General features: G+C 40.3%; 1 protein-coding gene across 13 annotated transcripts in view; it reads right to left on the bottom strand.

Moving 5' to 3' along the window:
* The window catches only part of CAMK2B (calcium/calmodulin dependent protein kinase II beta), a 186,527-nt gene that overhangs the window by 45,306 nt on the left and 116,821 nt on the right, over nt 1–24,400 (bottom strand). For 12 of the 13 annotated variants that reach the window (XM_081961199.1, XM_081961205.1, XM_081961204.1 and 9 more), the window contains exons 6-12: nt 18,294–18,366; nt 7,848–7,950; nt 7,656–7,739; nt 6,566–6,660; nt 5,679–5,801; nt 4,815–4,898; nt 428–470 (exon numbers count right to left, since the gene is read on the bottom strand). In XM_081961199.1, coding sequence (XP_081817325.1) covers nt 428–470; nt 4,815–4,898; nt 5,679–5,801; nt 6,566–6,660; nt 7,656–7,739; nt 7,848–7,950; nt 18,294–18,366 — 605 coding nt within the window. The remainder of the gene's footprint in view (nt 1–427; nt 471–4,814; nt 4,899–5,678; nt 5,802–6,565; nt 6,661–7,655; nt 7,740–7,847; nt 7,951–18,293; nt 18,367–24,400) is intronic. The other variant, XM_081961203.1, reaches the window with a different exon arrangement.

Here is a 24,400-nt window from a genome sequence, read left to right as displayed (position 1 = left end):
AATACAAAGACTTTGGCTTCATTTATTTAGGACCACAGTGGAGGAGAATAGATCCACAGGAAGTTTGGCAGGGCTCATGAAAGCAAGCTTGTTGGGAGGCCTTTCATGGCCATTCAGGATTTATTTTTCCCCTGCCTTTTAAATCACTGATGAATAAATACATAAATAAAGTTTGGGGCCTACCTCTGGTCCCAGTTTAACCTTTCTGATGATAATACGGCCATGCCAAAGAACACAGAGCATTAAGAGAAAAGGGATGAATGTCACATCTCGAGACTGAGGCTAAATAGGAGTGGTTTAGAAGAATTTCTTTTTGCTTGCCTGCTTCATTTTAATTAAAAGAGGTTTGGAAAGCACTGAGGTGTATTTTTTTTCTTTTTTCTTTTTTTTTTGGCTTGTCATTTAAGCAAAGCAAAGCTTTTCTCACCTGAAAAGTTTCTTGTTGCCAACATAGTGGTAAGAATGGCACCCTAAAAGGAAGAAAGCAGGAAAAAAAGGTAAATAGGCGTAAAAAGGAAATGCTTGAAAGAGCTTTAAACATGAAGGAAAAAAAGGGAATAGAATGTGTGTAGCATCAACAAAGAAAAAGCAATGCACCAAATCGTTTTCTGTCTTCTTAAAGGAAGAGGAGTTGTTTAATATACTGTAGCCTTTTTTTGAGATATTTATGTGTCGGTATAAAATTCTTTGCTAGAAATTGTTCAGATCTCAAAGGATGACAGCAAATCTCAACAGTTATGTTGGTGCATCACTGGACATCATATTTGCATTCTAACATGACCCTATGCCCAGTACAGATAGTCCTCGACTTATCACCACTATTGAGCCCAAACATTTATGTTGCTAAGTGAGATGTGTGTTAAGTGAGTTTTGCCCCATTTTATGAACTTTTTTGCCACAGTTATTACAATACAATACAATAGCAGAGTTGGAAGGGACCTTGGAGGTCTTCTAGTCCAACCTCCTGCCTAGGCAGGAAACCCTACACTGTTTCTTTGAATGACTGCAGTTGTTGAATTAATTGAATTAATGGAATCACTGCAGTTGTTAAATTAGTAACATGGTTGTTAAATGAATCTTGCTCCCCCATTGACTTTAAAAAAAAAGACTTATATACCACTTTACAGCCCACTTTAAACGGTTTACAGACTCGGCCTATTACCCCCAACAATCTGGCTCCTCATTTTACCCACCTTGGAAGGATGGAAGGCTGGGTCAACCTTGAGCCTGATGAGATTCGAACTACCAAATTGCAGTCAGCCTGGCAGGCAGCAGAAGTAACCTGCAGTACTGCACTCTAACCACTTGCTTGTCAGAGGGTCGCAAAAGAGCATCGCATGACCCTGAGACACTGCAACCGTCATAAATACGAAGCAGTTGCTAAGCATCTGAATTTTGACCATGGGGATGCTGTAATGGTTGTAAGTATGAAAAATGGTCATAAGTCACTTTTTCAGTGTCATTGTAATTCTGAACAGTCACTAAATGAACAGTTATAAGCCGAGGACTGCCTGTATTGTCCCTGCTGCCCAGTGAAGTGACAAAAGAAACAGTCATGGATTGCTGAAAGTTTATGTCCACATTTTTCACAGTCCCATTCTTTCAAGCCCAAAGGCAAGGTCTCCAAGTGGGTTTGTAATCTATTATTAAGTTCTCACCCCTCTCCATCCCTCTAAAGCACAAAAGGGTTATTATCTTCCTAATAGATCTCTGAGCAAAGTCCAGCTGAAATAATACTACTACCTGCCTAAAATCATCTGTTGACCTTCACAAGAAATGGTAGCCCAAACAGTGGTTCACCAAATTCCACACACTAATATTCTGCCTTTTGTGTTTTTCATTATCCCAGCTGCAATCCACTTACACAACAACACCACCCCTGAAACAGTGAGTTCTAAAATGAAAATAAAACTAGTATTAAAAAGACACTACAAGCTGGCTGTTGCCTCTGTCTTTGGAAACTTGATTCATTGAAGAATAGCAGAAAATTCTCCCTAGTTGCTAAAAAGAACTACTGATTTCATGAATATTTTTCTGAAGTGGATTGTTGATTAACACTCAAATCTTTGCAGGAAAAGATGAATATAGATAACATGCTGTTGGGCAAAAAGGAAATAATTCAATTTCTTTTCATTATAGCTAACCTTTGCCATGCTTGGAAGGTTAAAGACATCTTGTCAAATAGATCAGATCAATTAGTATGAGGCCTGGAGAATGTACAGAAGATAAATGCTTGTGCTCTAAGCTGCCCGTTGTAATAGTATATCATTTTTCCAATGCACGGAATATACATGAAATAATGTGTAACAGACACAGAATTATCAGGTAATGAGTGTGTTGTAATGAGAAATAGGCTACTTTTAGAAAAGAAACAGATCTCTAAACTTTGGGGCAAATTTCAAAATGATCTCTAACATGTCCTGAAGGATAATCATTTTTATTTGCCTCACTAATGCCTCCCTCATCCAAATCAGGAGTAAAGAGTTTCAATTTGATTTTAAAACCAACAAAGAACTGAAGGCAGCTCCTCTTGCTAACTTAAATGTTCCATAAACTTTACCTCTGGTTTATTATGTGCGTCAAATGTCACATTGGCCTGGTAGGAAGGCTGCACGTCTGTAGTTTCCCCGCCATACGAATATACTATATAAAACAGGAGTGTCCGACTTTGGCCAGTTTAAGACTTGTGGATTCCAACCTTCTGAATGCCCAAGCCAGCATGGCATGGCATGGCATGATGGGGAATTCTGGGAGTTGAAGTCCAAAAGTCTTAAAAGTGGCCAAGGCTGGACACCCTTGGTATAACAGAACAATGGGACTCTCACATAGACATTCTTTCCTGAGCCATGAATTGATCATTTTGTCCTTAGAGGATTGATGTTCCTCCTTTATTTCATTTAATCTACTCTATGGAGATTCCCAGAAAGCTCCTTCATCTTCAACCTATCACAAAGGACAATCTTATCTTTTCCCAGCCTTAGTCCTTCCTGCTAGGATGGAAACATAGCTGAGAGAAAGAGCAGCTTAAGTCTTTTCTCATACAACACAACTGTAACTTTAGCTACTGTCTTTGCCCATCAACTGCTTGCTCTGCTGGGGCCAAGAGACATGGGGGACTAAGGTCTTTGTGTGTTGAGTAAAGATGTGGCAGTCGACACATTTGGGGGGGGGGACAGGTGATGTTCCTAAATGCTAGATGAAACCTGGCATCAGTAACATCAGCTACTAAACAATGCATTCAGTTTACTATTTGTCTGTCGGGACTGTCTTTGAATTGGAAACCAGGGCTGAAACTTCTGGCTTAATGTTTTACTTTCCTTACATGTAATTTTATTCCCTATCATCCATTTTCACTAACAGCTATATAAAGGCCCAGTGCGGCTATGCTGGCTTTTCCAAAGATCAGTATTATTGCCAGAAAACCAACCTGTTGTCATGCTTCAAAACATGGCATTACTTCTGTTACCTTTGTAAGAATTATAATATGGATAATCTGTGAGTTTATACACGATTGAAAGTGGTGATGCACAAATGCTTGTAACCTAACGACACGCTATATGTAACTGATGAGGGTTTTATGTTTCATGTACTGTTTGTCTTTGTTTGTTTAAAAATTAAAAAACACTTTAAAAAAAAGAATTATAATAATTTTAATTAATGTTTACCATAAATCAAGAGGTCATAATGCAGTTAACCTTAGATGGCAGGAAAAAAAAGTTGGTCAACCTCATCCTAACCAAAAAGCTAATCAGGTATTTTCGAAGATTTTATTCTGATTTTAACAAAAGGTACAGGGTGAATAGAGTGTTCAGAAAGAGAAGATGGAGTGATTTTATCACTTTTATTTCTATAAAAGCCATGTCATGGGTCTGAGTATTTCCCATAGAGAAAAGAATAAAAGCACTTTACCTCCTTAAGGTAATTCAGTATACAGATGAAATGAGGGAAATGGTAAATTAGGAAACATGTATCACAAACCTGGATTTTAATAGTAAATTCTAAGAGAACTGGTGATTTTTAGAGCAGAAAAAAAAAGAAGAGAGTGTGATCACATCAATATTTTTAGATTTTAATGAGGAAAAATGATAGAAAGATGCATATAGACACAATTAGATGTACGGGTATGGCGAACATGGAAATACGATTGGGTACGACAAATCTTAAGAAAACTCCCTTTTATGAACCTGTAATCCCTTAATTCAGGGTAGAATTGGGGCAACTGAATGGAGCTGAACATTTACTGGCTGGATGCCCTTCCTGACGTCAGATGGAGTTCACAACAGATATTTGTAGATCTTAAGAATAGCAGCCCAAAAGGTGAAGACATCGCAAAAACCAAAAGAGTAGAGACGTTGAGAACGTGAAAAATGATCATAATGAAGACAATGGAGAAACAAACATTGGAACAGGGCAAGACAATGAAGAGGCAGGAAGAGCCAACATAAATTGAACAGGAGATTCAGCCAACTTGTAAGAGGCAAAATCTAAATTGAACAAAACATAGATGGCCAGAAATGAAACCTGTGATTACAGATAAAAATGACTGAGAAGGTTAAAAAGATAGGGAGATGATGACAGAAAATATGAAGAGGAAAAGTTGTAAGCTGACGTAAAAGAAGTTCAATCTGTTCAAAACATGATAGATGGTAAAGAAAGGTCATCTTTATAGGATGAAGGAAAGAGACTAAGGGTGTTGATTTATATTACTAAGGACAGAGTCAACAAAACTATTCCACTTACGGGACCCTCTAAGAGAGATTCGGCACTGAAGGTCCTCATGAATTTCCACCTTCATATCTCCTTAAATCGCTTACCTTGAGCTTCCTTCTTGCATTGAACTTTTTCAGACACTCTACGGTCTCCTGCCTGTGCATCATTGAAGCCACTGTGGAACGTTGCTGCAAAAAACACAACAACACACAATTACAAGGCATGAGAGTGCGATAGGGAAGCCAAGAACTAAAATCTAAAGTGTTTGGCCTGGCATTAAAAAAAGTGCATGCAGGGGAAAAAAAAAAGGGGGGGGGGTTATCAACAAAAAGGCAGGGTGAATTGGGCTTGTTGGGAAACAGAGATAGACTTTGTCTAATACATGCAGGTTCTTAAAACAGCTTAGGGACCAGTTAGCCATATTGAGTGTACTGTGAAGGATGTCCTTGAAGCAGTCCATGGAAAGGTGGTTGTAGGATCTGCCTACCAAGGCAGTTTCCCCAGCACCATGCAATCCATTGTTCTGTAGACCCCCAATAGCAGCATATGTAGGTCAGCTTTTTGGAGAGGAACATTGGTATCACTAACAATAAGGTTAGCCCAAGCAAACTGTACCGGGGGACCAGTAATGTGCCTCCTTGTGGCTCATTGGATCCTCCCCAACTAGCCTCTTCTCAATGGATCCTTCTTGGATCATCCAAGCTCTTTTAGTTAGCTTGCCACAGAATACTCAAAATAGTGAAGTTATACCAATGAGGTCATTTAAAACATCTACTCAGTAGAGGTACTCTCCTAAAAGCTTTTTGGGAGCTTATACATCCTTGGCATTATTTTGCTAATATCCTATTTTAGAAGGTGTAACTATTATAATCTCTAAGGGAACTAAACAAGGGAACTTGGGATTCCTTTAACAATGTTTGAGCAGATAGGTTGAATCTAAGCAAGAAGGAAAGTGCAACCATACTTACGCAGACCCATGGATGTTTCAGAGCTTCGTGTGCTGTGATTCTCTTTGCAGGGTTGATGGTTAACATTTGATTTATGAGGTTTTTTGCTTCAGGAGTCACTGTGTCCCATTCAGGGGAAGGAAACTAATGGAAGGAGATATTGCAGGAAAACAACTTTAATATTAAAAGAAGAGGGTCTTCCCTGACCAATTAAGTTGGTATTTCTAATAAAAAATGCTCGAGTAACACAAAGACACAACAGAAATCTGAGGCATGAGCCAAGATTTCATCCACAAATTGCTGTTAAATCTCAATATGAGGCATCAATTACAGACATTTTTTTAAAAAGTGTGTATATGATTTATTCCATTTGAATCATTGTTATTATATTTGGCAATATTTTTTTTAAATAGACATATTATTCTAAATCAGGCATGACCAACCCATGGCCCATGGTCTGCATATGGCACTGGACAGCTGGTCACAAGATCGTAAACTTTTAACATTATGATGTGATTTTTTTAAAGATAGTTATTATATTATTATTGTTGTAGTAGTTACTATATTATCTATTTAAGGCTGGACACACCTGCTGTAAATCATGATTTCTTTATTTCATAAATAATTAGTTGAAAGCAATACAGCATATTAGGGCTTACAGTGATATGTAAAGCCAAGCTATCTATCTTGACAGCTATCGATTGAAGAGAGAAACAAATGCCCACAAAGCATCCCCGGATCCTTTGGAAACTCAGCCTTCTCATAGGCTCAAGGAGACTTAAGCTCCTGCTGAGGAGCTTACAATTAGCCGAATACATGATTTTAAGAAAAGCAACTTCTGAACTTTTCCTGAAACTTCACAGGTTGTAAAACAGAGGGGAACACAAGCAAAAGTAACCACTGCTCACATCGTAGGCACCAGCCTTAATCTGTTGGTACAGCTTGTGCTGATCCTCATCCCAAAAAGGAGGATATCCCACGAGTAAGATGTAAAGAATAACACCTGGGGGTGGGGTGGGGGGAATGGAACAAAAGCAAATAGATAAACAGACAAATGATATGTTGCAATGTGTTTTAAGATGGCCACTTGATTAAGCAATCAGCAATAATCTAAACTGAACTAAGTAAGTGAACAGATCCAAATCCTGAGTTGCATATTCTACTGATTTGGGACAGGAAGAAAGCAAGCAAGGAAACAAGCAAATGGCTTCTGATCCTCATCTTGCAATCTACAATAGATTTCCAAATTTTAGGCAAGGGTATGAGGAGTTGCAGGCTACTTCTTTTACCAGGAGTGTGTGTTGGTGTTTGTGGGTGTATGTGCATGAGCAAATGGGAGGTCAATAGTGATTGGAACAAGAGGCACACCCCATCTAGAGTGTTCACTGGTTTTCACCAGAAGGTGAAGACTTCTGGAGCGAGATCCTTCTAGCCATGCAATAGACATGGTTAAAAAAAAGTCAACGTGTCGGCTATAATGTTGTGGTTGCCTGATTTTTGTTTGGGACACAAAACAAAAAGCTTTGATAGTCCTGACATCGTCACCATTTTGACCACAAGGTTTTATATGCTCCATCCAGTCAAGCACAGGATCTGGGGACCACATAGGCACGCCCATGTAATTTTCCTGGCAGCCATACAGAATTGAATATCATCATGCAGCTTTGACTATTTTGCTCATATTACTGCTAAACGTAATGTTTATTATTGCAGGTTTTTTTACTTTTTGCTCTGGGCCATCTTGGAAATTCTGTAAGGAGGAACATAAATGTATAACTATAATAATACGTGACTTCAATCCATACCCAAACAATTTACTCTACAAAACTTATCAGAGTTCTATCAGAGTGTGTCTTCTACCTGAGTTCTGAGGGCGACACACCAACTTTTGTGAGCTGCTCTGCAAAGCGGTGCTGAGCCATGGACTAAATGGGAAGCCCTCTCTGCAACTCTACGGGCCCACCATGATAAGAGTAGAAAGAAGTAGCTCTCTCTTACCGCATGCCCAGATATCCACAGGTTTCCCATAAGCTTCTTTGCGTAGAACTTCTGGAGAAAGGTAGCCCGGAGTACCTGCAAAGCCTGAGGAAGAAAGCACAAATTGCCAAGACACGTATGTTCACACAACCGTCTGTCTCCACCGCACAAATAAAGAAAAGAGGAAGGGAGCGTAGTTCCACCAGCACTCACCAAACCAGGCCTGCTGGTCTCCTTGCACCTCAATTGCCAAGCCAAAATCTGCCAATTTCACCGCTGCTCCTTTGCATTTGCTGGCCAGAAGTAGGTTCTCCGGCTGTCGGGATGACCCAACAGAATACAGGGTGACGTTTTCATAGTCATGTATTGTTTGTGGTTAGTATAAATCAAAAGGGAAGGAGGAAGAAAAAAGAAACAACAACAACAACAGCCAGTTTGCAGAAGCCATCAGACATGTGCAATCCTCCCCTCCCCTCCATGGAGAGTGAGACAGACAGACCTAGAGAGAACCTATTTAAAGTGGAAGATGATCACTAAAATTGAGACACTCCATCGTACAGCTCATCTTTGCATGAATGGCTGGTGATGGACTGAATGGTTTTGACCTCATAACTGAACTCCCTGCTAGTTATTTGCGTGATTTCATTTAACAACATCATGAAAGATCCAATGTGCTTTTGGGCCAGTATTTCTACCAATGCAATCCTATATGTGCTGACTTGGGAACTCAATCCATTGAAGGTGAGTAGACATGTTTAACACTGACCTGCAAGCAGTCCAGGCTCATCTCTGCTGCGTGTGTGTATCTATAACATTGTAGTCTAACTTGTAATTAAAGTGAGTGGCATTCATTCAGAATTAGAGGGAGATCTCTTAACAGGTTCAGAAGCACAAGCTTTCTACAGTTCCAAGTAAGCTGTTTTTAAAATGAGTTTAAGTTGGGAAAAGACATTCACAATTTATTTGAAATGCACTTCTATGGGTTTATATTGGGAGGGGGTCCACCCAAAAACTGCAAGGGGCATAAATAACCACCTAGCTTCACTTGCATTTCCTAGCACGTTTTTTTCCCCACTATATAGCTGTGACTTTCATCCTCTTGATTTAAACCTGGCTCATGATATATAGTGTCCTCCCTCTTAACTGTCCGATCTACCGATACCTTTTTAAAAGGCAAGCTGTGATACTGAAGAGCTAGAGAGGGTTTTGAAGCATCCATGATATAATGTTTTGTGTTTACAAATTAGCATTCCAGGGGGGAAAACTAATTTCTGGGGAACATTTGAGAGATAAGATTTCCCTCCTGCTTGGAATATTGTTTGCTATTCTAGAAAGAGTTTCCTAGAACAGGTAGTCCTTGATTTACGGCCACAATTGAGCCCAAAATTTCTGTTGCTAAGTGAGACAGTTTTGCCCCATTTTTACCACCTTTCTTGCCACAGTTGCTAAGTGAAACACCGTAGCCGCTAAGGTAGTAACACATTCGTTAAGTGAATTTTGGCTTCCATGCTGAATTTGCTTGTCAGAAGGTCCCAAAAGGTGATCACATGAAGTGATCTGAATTTTGATCATGTGACCATGGGGATGGGGCAATAGTTCTAAATGTAAAAAAAAAAAGCTTGTAAGTCACTTTTTTCAATGTCTTTGTAACTTTGAATGGTCACTCAATTGTTTTAAGTCGAGGACTACCTGTAGAACATCTTGAGGATGCTTCCCTTAGAACTTGAGGCTTCGGTTGCATTAGTTTTGAAGGGGCTTGGATTAGATCTTCCCCAAGCAAGAACGATGGAGTATGATGCTGGATTTCCTAGTATCAGACTGGGACAGGTTAGGTAAAGCTAGATTCACTCTTCCGCTTCTCTCTGGTCATGTCATAACTGTAGCAGAATGGGATGAATATGTATATATGTATATATATAAATATGTATATGTAGGCAACATTAAAGGAACATAATGGTGGGTTTCTGTTTTTCAGCTGGTAAACCGAGGACGACACAACAGACAATATTTGACCCACTGAACATGCACAAGGGCTCCCCTCCATTCCATCCTTTGTTTGAATTTCTTTTTTGATCCAACAAATATGGATTAATAAGCTCCCCTTTGCATCCCATATATAGCTGATGTCCAAATAGGCAATCCAGACGCTAGCTGCTCAAAAGTTAGCAGACACAGAAGTATCCCTGTTGAATGCGTTCCTTGGAAATTTTTGGCAATGTTACAAATTATAGAGAAAAAGAATGTATGCAAGCTCTGGAAAAGGATTAGGAGCAAACTGTGGCCGCCAGTATGCAAACATGCACTGTTGAGCCTACACACCATGCAACTTTCTTCTTAAGAGGTTTAGGAAGGACACCTTATTAAAAACAAAAGAACTTAAGATTCTACAGCTTGTACTAATGGGAAGTCCAATAATTATTGTTGGTAAGAGATACCGTATATCCCACTGAAAAAAGCAGGGCTTGACATTTAGACATTTAGCTATGCACTTTGGGATGAACATCCTTGAATGGTGTGGGAGAATAAACGGACTTTCAGAAAAAAATACAGGCCGCAGGAACCATTTGTGCTTCTGTCGGAGATGGAGACAACACAGACTCATCACCAACAGCCTGCGCCTGTGTTCAACAGGGCACAAAACAACCTGCAGAAAACCCAACTCCACAACACAGTCCTTTCAGCAGTTCCAAGAAGGCTCCACACCCATTGCACTACTCACATTGCACTGAGACTCTGAGGACACAGACAAACCTCCAAGTGGCCTCAATGACTCTCCAAAAGAAGGCGTATAAATCCTTTCCCACCATCCAGTCAGAGCTGAAGAAGCTTCTTGGATGAGGAGCAAAACGTCTTCAAAGAAAAACAAGGAAGTCCATTTGCAACCGTGACCTGGAGGACTGAGAAACTCCATAGAAATAGGGCTTGGTATGCTCAAGATCCTTCTAGCTAGCCATCAATTCACAAGACACTATTGCATCTCTCTGACACAAGGAAGATGATCACCCAACAGAGGTGCTTTTTTTTCAAAAGAGAACTGGACTTTATCTGTTTCACATTGAAGACATTTTGTTTCTCATCCAAGAAGCTTCTTCGGTTCTGACTGAATGGTGGAGAATGGAAGGATTTATACTCCTTGTAGTCATCTGCTTCTTAGCACTCTTTCTGAGAGACACCGAAGCCCCTTGGAGGTTTACCTGTGTCCTCAAGGTCAGCTGAATAGTATAAATGGGTGTATGGGACTTTTGGGAACTGCAAAAAGAATGGTCTTGTAAATCCTTTCATTCCCCACCATTCAGTTAGAACTGAAGAAGCTTCTTGGATGAGAGGCGAAACATCCTCAAGGGGAAAAAAAGAAAGTCCAGTTGCCTTTGAAAAAAGCTGCTTTGCGACAACCAGGATCTGCAGGCCTATTCCATCCATCCTGATATAGGCAACCCCAAATATAATCGATTGCAGAACAGGAATCTACAGGTAGATGAGCAATGGAAAATCCACGAGAGCAATGCAATGGCAGCTTCGTATACTTTACTCTGGTGTGCCTTTGTAGAAAAAGGCCACCCTCACCCAGAGCCAATCTTACTTTGAGATTGAAATGTCTATCTCTCAGTTCTTCATACTTTTTCTTTTCTGCCCTGAAAGACCTAGATACAGCTTCTTAACTACTGTGGGATGGCTATTTCTTCAGAGGCATGGTTGTTAAGGAATGGAAACATATTTCCAACAAAAGGTAGTGAACATCACGTTCCACTAGGATTTCACAACTGTCGTAGGCTTCAGTTGAACAATTTCAAGCTAGAGTTCTTCTTTAAACTATAATTCCCAGATAGGACAACTCCAAAACAAGCTGAAACATCTATTATAATCCACCCTTAGAATGAATGGGAATTAAATTAGTTGTCTAACCGTATTGGTTTCAAGACAGCTTAAATAATACTGACTCTTGGAATTAAAATTATAAACTCAGGCCAGGGTATTTCCCAGTGACACAACCCATTTCCCGGCCTTCCTTTTTCCCCTCAATATGCAACATCAAATTAAACAATGCAAGGAAGCACTCCCACCCAACACTCATTGGCAGACACATCCTAGGAGCTCCATTAAATATGGAGGGAATCACATTTGTAACAAACTATTTTATTATTTATGTACATACCAATAAGACCTTTCGGAATAGAAGCCAACATTTAACCAAGTTACTGTACTGCATATTTCTATGTGTAGCAGCTAAGAAACTCAGAGGTCTTATTTGCACATTGCACTAACTATGCTGTGTTCAATAAATCCTAAGTGGCTGGTTTTATACTTCATACTCAGTTGGGAATCAAACTTCCTAACTACAATGGCTAGTTTCACACTACAACATAAACTAAAATCAAACAAGGCACATTATATCTTAATATGATATATGAAGCTACAGGTTGTCTTTGGAATGACCTACAAATCATAATATACTATGAGACCAATGTAGCTGGTTGGTCACACCCTTCCCTAGTAGACTTCTAAGTCAACTTAAGAGTCTCTTTGTCTCTACTTTATAGGTAATTTATAGTCACTATTATAAGTCAAGATAACTATTGCACTTTATTGATTTCATGCAAATATCTAATGTATACAGTTATTGGTAATCAAGAGCAAAGGTCAACAACCATTAGTAAGTTATGTCCAGTGAACCTTTGTCTAAAACGCAAATAAGACCAATAATAAACAAATAAGACTAAGGAGCTTATAGTGGATTGTAGAAGGAATAGATCAGACATACAGCCCTTGCTTATCAATGGAGATCGAGTGGAGCAAGTGGCCAGTTTTAAGTTTCTGGGTGTTATCTTAAAAGAGGACCTGTCCTGGGGCAACTCACATTACAGCACTGCTCAAAAGGGCCCAGCAGAGATTATACTGAGACTTCTCAGGAAACAACAACTGAATGAAAAACTGCTGTTGACCTTCTACCGCTGCACCATAGAGAGTATTCTAACTTGCTGCATCTGTGTATGGTTTCCTAATTGCACAGTGACAGATAGTGGTGCTTCAAAGAGTTAAGGTCATTGCCCAGAGGATCATTGATTGCCCTCTCCCCTCTTTGGAAGAGCTTTATAGCTCCCGCTGCCTTCAGAAAGTTCAAAACATTCTTAAAGATCCATCTCATCCTGGGCACCCCTTTATTTTTGAACTATTACCATCTGGCAGACGGTACAGGACAATAAAGACAAGGACAAATAGGCTGAAAAACAGCTTCTACCCTAGGGCAATAACCATGTTGAATTCTACAGTATAGGGCAATATCGGGTTTTCAATTTCAATTATATAGAATGTAAAGGATGTATGTTTGTGTTTTTATTTTTATAATTGTAATGTACGCTGAAGACAGCATTTAATTTCTTTGTACCATGTGCAATGACAATAAACTAAACTAAAATTTAGCTATAAGTTATAAGTATAAAACAGAATGACCAAACTCTACACTAACTTTCACAGCCCAATAAGAACACACAACTATACTTTATCTTCATTTACTGATTGCATTCTTATTCTACTTCTCTGCAAATGGCTAGAAAATGAGCTGATAAATTCAGTTAGCAAAAATTAAGGAGATTTCATTCATAAGCACACTTAACTTGGCAGTGTGTTCTATTATAATCAAGGAGGACAAACATGCAGGAAAAAAATTGCTTATAATTTGAATGATAGGTTTTCCAAGGGTCTATATGATAATTAGCAGCAACCAACTCGCCACGGCCCTCCTGCCACGGGACAATTTGCCACGGCCCTCTTGCCACAGGAGAATTCATTGCAGGAAAAGAATTACACTGATCTCAAAGAAATGGTGGAATAGAATCATTAAAGAAAGGATGCAAAAGGAGGGACAAAATGAAAACTGGATGACAAAATTTAAAACAATGTTTATGTCTTTCAAATAATTAAATTAAATTGGTAAATTGTCCTGCGGCCAGTCGTTCCACAGCAAGTTGTCCCATTTCGATTTTCTAATGTCACTGAAAAGCATCAGAAGAAAATATCAGCTCAATTGCCATTCCGTCCTTCTTTGAAGAAGAGAGGAATTACATACCTTGGGACAATCTAATCATGTTTTCAATCAACGTCCCAATCCTTTGATATTCACCACATCTTTGCTATTCCTCTTTGATGAATTTTTAAAAGCTGTCTAATGTTATATATTTATTAAATTCATTTGCCACCCATTTCACCACGCCCATCTCACTCCACTGGGAGGCAAAGTAGCTGTGCTCATATCTGAATAACAAGTTGGAAGGGACCTTGGAGGTCTTCTAATCCAACCCCCTGCTCAAGCAGGAACCCTACACCATTTCTGACCAATCTGAAAAAATCTTCAGTGATGGGACACCCACAAGTTCTGAAGGCAAATCATTCCACTGATTAATTGTTGCGTCTATTTCTCCTTAGAACTGGGTTGCTTCTCTCCTTGATTAGTTTCGATCCATTCGTTTCCATCCGTTGCTTCTTGTCCTGCCCTCAAGATACTTTGGAGAACAGGTTGACCACCTCTTCTTGGTGGAAGCCCCTCAGATATTGGAACGCTGGTATCATGTCACCTTCTTTTCGTTAAAGTAGGCATACCCAATTCCAACGGTTCTTTGTATGTTTTACCCTCCGGTCCTTAATCATCTATGTTGCTCTTCTCTGCGCTCTTTCTAGAGTCTCAACATCTTTTTTTTATCACTGCGACAAAACTGGAGGCAGCATTCCAAGTGTGGTCTTACAAAGGCATTACAAAGTGGTATTAAGACTTGAGAGGATCATGAGCGCAAAGTGTTTTATATTTTAACCCTGAGCTTGAAAATTTAAAAAAGTAAAATAAAAATCCCTTTTTAAAAATGTACTTTTTTTTTAGAATGATATTGGAGAAAGTCTGCCTTGCCACAACTAATTTTTCAAAGCACCCAGTTATTATGAACACTAGATGTTAGGAAATAATGGGTCGCTTCCAGATTAAGTTATCCTTAGAACAAACTGAAGGAAATGAAAAAAAAAATGTGACTAAATTTAGTCCCCTTGATTTTAGTTGGTCCTTTGGAAATACTAAATTTAGAACTGAACCATTTAGGCTGCATTTCCTCATACATCTTCATGAATATTTTCATTTATACTTTATCTTTTACATAAGAAAAAAAAATCAAAGGCTTTGTTTAGTTGCAAATACCAGAGTAAATATATTAATAGATGTGCTAAATGGATATCCTTTTGTAGTAAAGTATGAGTACACAAGCGTGAGATATTAATGCAGGAACTTTTCTCGTCACTACAGGTAGTCCTCACTTACTGACCACAATTAGAACCAACAACTCCATCATTAAACATTGTGGTCACTAAGGGAAAAAACACATGACCACAATGACCTTACAATGCCACTTCCGCTTTCATTGTTAAGCCAATCACCATGGCCATTAAGCGTAACATCATGTGATTTCACTTCTGCCTTCTCCATTAATTCTGTTTATTGGAAGCCAGCTGTGAAACTTGCGAATGGTGATCATGTGACTGAGGGAAACTGTGACACTTGTAAATGCAACAATTGGTCATAAAGCGATTTTCTTTCCACATTTCGTATCCTCCTACAGTCACTCAAAGACAGTTGGTAAGCGAGGACTACCTGTACACTCTTACATGTTACCACAGGCGGATTTATCATTGGCACTGAATTATCCCAAAAATGCACACACAAAAGCCCCTTCCTTAGAATAATAGAAGCTGGTTTAAAATTGAACAACTCAATTCAGAAAGCAAACGGAATACCCAGACATTATCCCATGCGTGTGAAATCACATTTCATCTCTCAGAGATTTTATTTTAGCAACCACGAAGAACCACAAGCTCTTCCATACCAAAACATGTTACCGTAGGCAAATTCTTGGCAGAAGCTAAAACTTTTCAACCATGGAATGGAAAGCAAAGTTTTTTTTCCTACTTAAGTAACATTGTCCAAGGCTCTGGAGATATTTTTGCACCTCTTGCCTGTTAAGAGCTTAGGTAGGTTTATGCACAAACTTTATTAGGCATTTGTAAAGGCAATTGCGCTGCAAGCAAAGCCAGCTATTCAAATAAACCAAATGATTTTCCGACATAGATGCTTTGCTTGACTCCAGAAATGAACCCTCCAATTAGCTTGAACCCCCCCCCCCCCAAACAATTGAGCCCTGCTTATGTTGGACAGAAAGTTAAAGATGTTAAGCAATTTTGCCAGGTTTGTTTATTTCTTTTCTTTTCTTTTAAATCTTAAAGGGTTTAACCTCTGGTCAAATTCCTGTTCCAAAGCCTAACAAGAAATAATAACCACAGAAGTGGAATGAGAGGGGTAGCCCAGATCTTTTTTTTTAAATAAAAGACCAACAGATACAGACACAGAACTTTTCAAAAAGAAATTCCCAGGACACAGAGACAAAGAGGGGGGCCTTGTCAAGATTCCCCTTCTTTATTGCCACTACAACACACCCAGACATGGCCGAACCTTAACCACCCATTAAACTTATCAAATACGATCTCTTTATAGTACCCCAGTGACATCTCAACCCAAAGGAGCGTTATAAAGAGGGCGGACAGGGAGTGTACCACAATCAGAAACCCAATACAGGAAAACTCACAGAAATAAATCATTTGCACACATTTAAACCAGACATAGAATGCATGCACACTTCTAGAAGAAGAGAGGTGACGGCTGCTCTGTCTACAAACATCACTGTTTGGGTTAAAGTCTTGACCCAGGACACCGAAGCACAGGAAGAAAAAAAAGTTGGAAAGGGTGGGAAAATGAATGGCTAAAGGAAAGTGGAAGAAGGCAAAGGAGTAAGTAAGTTGGGGGACCAAATGATAGTTCAGGTTTGCTGAAAATATTGGGATTGGGCTGTTCCTACGTCCTACCTACCCTATGGATTCCCTGGTTGGTCCTCCAACAGCTACCCAGAAATCAGCTCAAATCCACCAAACTGCACTGAAGTGCAAGGACCACAAATGGCATGCAAGCATGCAGAAAGAAAGGCATTCTCACATGGAACCCCAAAGCATATTGGCAATGCTGGCAGAGGAAGGTATACAATTACAGAAGATATGACAGGATGGATGGATGGATGGAACTAGAAGGTCTCCGCTGCATTAGGACATGATCATGAAGTATGGCATCTCTCCTATTAAGAAAACTTCTTGCAGTCCAGGACTCAATGCGGGCTGTCTTTTAAAGTTCCAACTTCGAACAAGGCAGTGATAGCAAAGAGTACTTTTGCTCCAACGTGGCCAAGACCATAGAAAAACCTCTGAGGCATTTCACATTCCAAGACTTCCACAAGTGGTCCAAAGAAATTTGCTAGGCAGTCTAAACTGCACTTGTACAATCTATTGGTCGTGTGAAATCTCACAGTCTCTAGAATTTAGCTATCCTGGATATATAGCACTCCTGATACCGTACCATGAATTACTACTAAACATCCTCCTTCAAGCATGCTCTATTTGACCTCTGAATTTCGATGAAAGATGCAGTTTGGTGTTTGGTCACTGAAGGGACCAATGGTTGCAACTAATTCCTTCATGTTCCTGAAAGCTAACCACCTCTTTGTTCTATAAAACTCAGAACAAAACAACTTGGCTTCCCAATTCTATTTCTGCAGCTTGTGGTAAAGTAAGACCGAAATCAACTGTCTCTTTAACATGTAGAATCCAGATTATTTTGGCCTTACTTTTGCTGGAGGTGGCAAATTATGATGTTCTTGATTTACTGGTAAATGCAGCAAATGTGGGGGCATACTTTGCACACTTCCCTGGCTTATTCTGAGTTTAGGTACCTTTCTTTCTTTTAATCTGGATTCTTATGGCTCTAGAATGCATGTTGCATGGGATGGTGATAGAATGCAAGTTACATGGGATGATGATAGAATGCATGTTGCATGGGAAAGAGGGTGAGTGCATATCTGGGTACATATGTACATGCATGCACTGGGGTGGTGGTGGGTGGGGAGAAGGTAAGCTGTAAAGCAAGCAATTCTGCAATTTTCAGAGATGGAAAACAATGCAACCCAAATCGGCAGTTTGATGTAAGGATGCTGTGGGGCAACAGGAGGACCATAGATCCCATCTCTCTAGGCAAAACAAACCAGTTTATCATGAGGTATAAAAGTCAGCATAGCTGGGTCTTCTTCAAAGCCTACAATCCCGTTTTGCTGAGGTCCTGGCTCATGAACTTCCAGATGACCTCCAAAGAATAGAATGCGGGGAATACGGCTTTTTTTGGGGGGGGGGGGTCTGACCCAGCAGGATTTACTACTCATTCTAATCACCTCTATAAGGAACTCAAAGAATGATGGCTTGGGATGTTAAGACGATAAGGCTCATCAGGCAGTAGATGCCCCCCCCCCCATTAGTCCAAGCCAGGCTAGATCACAGCAAAACATACAACACGGCTGCCATTAAATTAAGCTGATTTCTGATTAGCCTGTCAGAGGGATGGCCCAATAAATCCATGATCAAGAAACAAATTGCACAGCTATCTAAGGACCCCGGGATGCCTTTTTTCAGGGAAATGAGTCTCAACCATCCAGAAGTGATCCAACTTCTTTTTTTTTACGGAAGTTTTTTAAAAAAAACATGCACAGATACAAAGACGGACAGACGGACAGAGCAGTGGGGAAGAAAACTCACCTTGAGGTCTCTGTGGACGACCCCCATTTGGTGGCAATGGAGAACAGCCTCCAGGATCTGCTGGATGCAATGACTGCATGCAAACACCAGGGGGCGTGTTAGTTCACGGTGAGTGGTAACAACCGCACAGGCTGGTGGGTGGGTGGGTGGGTGGTGGGAATAATGCAGGAAAAAAAAGGAAAGGGAAAACGGAAGAGGGAGAAAAAGGAAGAGGGGGGGGGAAGGAGGGCGTGGGGAATAAAGGAATCTGATTTCCTCTCTGCAAGATGAGAAATCCAAGTTACAGATACACACTGTGGGAAAGTGAAAGTGGGGCTGAAGAAGAAGGGGGACGTTGCCTCCCCCGAGAGAGGGAAAGGACCAAGAACCAAGAGGGACTGAAACCCTACCAGCCAAGAGACAGAGCCTACAGCAGATGGATGTCTGACGCTGCACTCAAGAAAGGTAGAAGAACATATGAGATTATAGGAAAATTGATGGCAATCCCATCTTCTACCTTGATCTGGACATTATGTTCCCATGAACAACAAACCAAGCCTGCTATCAGCATCTGGCATCTTTCAGGCACCCCAAAGTACAAGTGCACTAACATCTGCCCTGAGCCTTCTATGTGCAACAGCTGTCGTCAGTCCCCTTCACGTACCTTCGCTGCAAAGTTGGGCTGGATCACAGTGGGAAATTAACACAGAGGCCTCCTCCTGGCAAGGATGTTATAATGCTCAAAGCGAAGAGATGATTCTTCACAGTGATCTTCTCAGATCTTTAAGGTCAACTTGGTAACCAATTTGCTTGTGGTCCAGTATCTTTCATCCTCAGGAAGATATTGGAACTCCTTGGATTAGGGGACTGTGTAGGTTGCCCTCGATTTAACAGCTCATTGAGTGACCATACAAAATTACAACGGCGTTGAAAAAAGTGACTTATGACCATTTTTCATACTAATGGCCCTTTGTCACATCCCCATGGTCACTGTGACTTTACACTTCGATGCTTGGCAACTGACTCACATTTACGACAGTTGCAGCATGCTGGGCTCATGTGATCCCCTTTTGCAACCTTCTGACAAGCAAAGGCAAGGGGGACACCGGGTTCACTTAACAATTGTGTTGCTAACTTAACAACTGCAGGGATCCACTTAACAAAGGTGGCAAGGAAAGTCGTAAAATGGGATAACGCTCACTTAACAATTTTTTTCCTTAACAACATAAATTTTGGGCTCAGTTGCGGTCATAAGTTGAGGACTACCTGCATTAGGTTTGTTCCTGGGAAGGGTGAGATACTTTAGATTTGCTATTCACCCTAACCCTTACAATCCCTTCTCTGTAGTTCCAGGAGACATTTTCAGAAGACTATCTGTCCATTTTGGAAAACTGGATGTTCTGATAGGCAGAAAACAAATCCATTCCTTCTGCCAGTGAGCCATCACTAGATAGACTGTCAGTCGGTTATATCCAAATAACATTTGGAAATGAGATCAGACATCTGCAGAAGACTTTGCTTAAGGGGAATGAAATTTCCAGTTGCTTGAAGTCCAACCTGCCCAGCCTACAATTTCCCAAAAATATACTGATGGCATTGCGTGAAAATCAACCCACAATGGTGACAACTTTCTAAATATTCTCTGTCAATATTCCTTGCATTAAGTATATTAAGCTTCCAATGGGTTTAATGCACCAATGTTTGTTCTTGAAATAATTACACCCCTAAGATTAACCATTAAACAGGTAATTTTTGACTCTACCCCTGTGATGGCGAACCATCGTCACGCCATTGGGAACAGACTTCCAGGGTGCCCATAGGGCCGTTTTTTGCCCTCCTCGGGCTTCTGAAGCCTCCGGAGAACTTCTGGGGGAGGCAGGGGAGGCTGTTTTCACCCTCCCCAGGCTCCAAGAAAGCCTCTGGAGCCTGGGGATGGCGAAAAATGGGTGCATCGCACACAAAAAGTGGAGGTTGCATGCGCATGCGTGGGGGGGTCTCGCACATAGACTTATGGGTGTGTGCATGCCAGTGCACAAACCCCTGCCCTTCCCCCACTTTTGGCACGCGAGGGCAAAAAGATTAGCCATCACTGCTGTACCCCTTTTGGTGATGTTACTGGATGACTGCTAGGCTCATATAAACATGTAAAGGAGTATCTCCCTTGCCAAAGGGATTATACCTGCTCAGACTATAAAAGGAAGTTTCAAGCAAGGCTTGAAGGAATCTCTCAACTATTTCCAGTCATCTCATACGTGATAGGACAATAACACTAGCTTTCGTAGTTAGGGAAAGGGTTTTGTAATCAGCATATAGACATATTTTTTTCTTTAAAAAAAATATGCCATTAACTACTGTGGTAATCAGGAGTCAGGAAAAAGCACCGATTTTCCTTCCCCAAAACCCATTTCCAGAGAGTATACAGTAGCAAGAATAGATAGAAAACTATAATTTGCTCAAGCAGTTGCAAGCCAGTTCTGACTTTCCTGGGTGTGTATCAGTCAACATGGCACTCAAAGCTATTCCATAAATATGCTGCAACTTTAGTGCAAATACACTGTCCACCTAATAAGAAAATAGCTCTTACTTGCGGTAATTTACCTGAAAAGTAGGTTTGAACAAGAAATAATAATTCCTTCTTAGACACTGTTGATATATTTATCCCTAAAAAGTGAATGACTAAGCTGATCTAAGGACAGGGCATTCAGGTTCTGTATCACTTGGACTCTGTTGACCTTTAAGATTGTGCAAAGCTCATCTTTCTCTGTACAATTCTGTTGTGGGGGTGAAATTATTATCTAAAACAATCACAATACACAGTTGCTATGTTCCTCTTAGAACCCGTGGCTTTTTTTTATGGACAAGGATATATTCTTTTAAGCTAGTGTTTCTTAATCTTAGCAACTTTAAGATGTGTGGTCATAAAGCTCACACATCTCAAAGTTGCTTTAATTTGTACCACTATCTGGTACATGCTGTCATCTGTTTACTGTATCAGGGATTTGACACTTTAACATCATCTCGAATGACCAAATTCCTGTACAGCTTCGTGATGGTCCAATTTTTTTCTATCTGATAAAACCTAGGGCATTTTTTAGTAAACATAAATTTTAAATGACTTTTTACTTGCCTCTGGGAAGATTATTTTACTCACACCTTGGGAGTGTCCTTTTTTCTGTACAATTAGAGTAAAATGGCTCTCGATTCCACATTGGGTTGGAGACATCAACCTTTTTCCATCTTTTTTTGGCGCTATGGGCCATTTTAAAGACAGAAATCCTAAAATCTTAAAACTCGTCCTTTAGGTGAAACATGCAGCAGAGAAAGGACTCAGTCCAACAACACTAGATTCATCTGCTAGTTGTTGTGACTTTTCCATTAAAATATATTTGGTCGTTTTGAGACATTTAAAAATGACTTCAGGAAGCTATCAGTCTCCTCTTAGAGTTAGACCATTCCCATTTTGTCTTCCTGGAATCACTGCAAAGAGTTAGTAGTTGTGATTGTTTTTTTTTACTTTATTAACTATATTTACCCTATCATCCATGTCCAGCTAGCTTCTCATACGGCTCATTAAAACAAGTCAGTTATAAAACTACAGTGTAGGATCTGGCTATCACCAAGACCCAATTTTCTGCATCAATAAATCTCCCAAATTATATTCTTGAGAACCACCATTAGGTAAGGTATTGAGAAACCATTATCTCAGTATTTCTTTTAATTTACAACTTTATTTACTCCTTTCCTAGCTTGAGTTAGGACATACGCATGTGTTTCCTCTCATTTTATTCTCGGGTCAATTTTGTGTGGGAAACTGGACTGAGCAAGAAGAATTGGCCAAAAGTGACCCCATGAGCTCCATTATAAAGTAGAAACTTGAACCGGGTCCCTGTCCAACTCTCATCCACCAGCATGATCATTCCTGGGTTGGATTATCATTAATGGGAGTTGCAAATTCAGTGTTTTTGATAAGCACTTGCTTGGAAAAAATTGGGACAGGGGTTTAAACTGAGATGTACCCTAAGACTGCTGAAGGCATCATATCTCTCCTGTTTACCAGCAACTACCTCTTCTTTTTTGTCTTCTTCTGACTTCTTCTTTCTTTCTCTGCTGACTTGAACAGCTACCCCCCCCCCCCCAAAAAAAACTTGCCTGGGTTCAGAGTCACATACAAGCCACGTCCAAGTAAACCAGCTGGTAAGAGTTGTCTGCCAGCTTTTTGCAAAGCAAATCAGAGGGTTGTGTCCCTTCTCATTAGTGCTTTCAAGATATCATGGAGCAACTATTCTCATTACCAAGCTGCTGTCACAATTGCTACAAGGATGCATGTAACTAGCCAAAACTAAACACATACCAGTATTTATGATGTGTATTGATGAAAACTCTCCCATTCCTATTTCCCCCCCCCCCCCAAAAATGAAACTTTGGATTGACCACTGCGGGATTATAAAAGTGAGTGCAGATAACCTCCTTTAGGGCACGAACTTTTTAAGAAGCTAGAAGCCCAGGAGGCAAACTGGTCATTGAATGTTCCCTCCATATACTAAACCCTTCTTTCTTGCTGCATCTGAGATCAATAAATTTCCTTCTCCGTTTTAGGTATTAAAATTAATAGTCTATTGAGGAAAAAAAGGGGGGGGGGAACTGGAACAATTTGTTGCTTTGATTGAACACTATTGATCCATTTGATCATTTCAAATACTAAATTATTTGAAATGCTGGAAGAGGTCCAGGGCAATCGTCCTGTTGCCTTGTGGGAATGACCTTGGAAGACAGGGGGAGAATCCACAGCCAGGGGAATAGTAAGATAAGAGCTTATCCCATGGTTAAGGAATGTTGGAGTGACAAACATCTCAGAAGGGACCCTCCTTACTTTCGTGGGCTGTAAAAGTGGCGGGGGAGAAATGCACTTTCAGACTTGCAAGATTCTGTTAATGTAATCTTATAATAAAATAGAATTAATCCATTGGATCCAGCTTCCTGCCTGGACTATCTTGCTAGGCTAATACTTTCTTGCCCTCTTCTAAAAAGCTCTGGTTATGAAGACTGGATTAGTACTAAAGAAAAGTGCAAACCTAATGGTGTAATCAAACAGCTGAGTTGGAAAAGCAACAGTACCAAGAATTGTAGTTCAGAAAAAGGACAAATAAGACAGGTTAAATATGGACCCATAGGACAGAGATATAAAACCAGACATGAGGCAGAGAAAGTGGATAGGAAGACCTCTTCTCTATGTGGTAAGGACCCAAGATCATCCAATAGATCTGGAAGTGGAAGACTCAGATCAAATAATAGGAAGTAACTTTTTTGCATAGGATACCTCAAAACAGTGGAGGCAGCAAGCAACTACCTTGCTAGACGAAATGCACAGGTACAGTATAGGTGGTACCTTGCTAAATAGTAGTAACTGTGAGAGGGATCTTGGGGTCTTAGTGGACAACCATTTAAATATGAGCCAGCCGTGTGCAGCAGCTGCCAAAAAAGCCAACACAGTTCTAGGCTGCATCAACAGAGGGATAGAATCAAGATCACGTGAAGGGTTAAGACCACTTTATAATGCCCTGGTAAGGCCACACTTGGAATACTGCATTTAGTTTTGGTTGCCACGATGTAAAAAAGATGTGGAGACTCTAGAAAGAGTGCAGAGAAGAGCAACAAAGAGGATATGGGGACTGGAGAGTAAAACATATGAAGAACGGTTGCAGGAACTGGGTATGTCTAGCTTAAGAGAAAGAAGGACTAGGGGAGACATGATAGCAGTCTTCCAATATCTCAGGGGTTGCCACAAAGAAGAGGGAGTCAAACTATTCTCCAAGGCACCTGAGTGTAGAACAAGAAGCAATGGATGGAAATTAATCAAGGAGAGAAGCAATTTAGAACTGTGGAGAAATTTCCTGACAGTTAGAACAATAAAACAGGGGAACAGCTTGCCTCCAGAAGTTGTGAATGCCCCAACACTGGAAGTCTTTAAGAAGATGCTGGAGAGCCATTTGTCTGAAACAGTATAGGATTTCCTGCCTAGGCAGGGGGTTGGACTAGAAGACCTCCAAGGTCCCTTTCAACTCTGCTATTGTATTGGACACTTCAAAGAGGAATGTAATAGATTGAGGGAGTTTATCAATAGCTATTAA

Source organism: Natrix helvetica (genome assembly GCF_964273705.1).
Source record: "Natrix helvetica genome assembly, chromosome: 8".
NCBI lineage: Eukaryota > Metazoa > Chordata > Lepidosauria > Squamata > Natricidae > Natrix > Natrix helvetica.
This window is presented reverse-complemented; position numbering and strand designations above follow the sequence as displayed.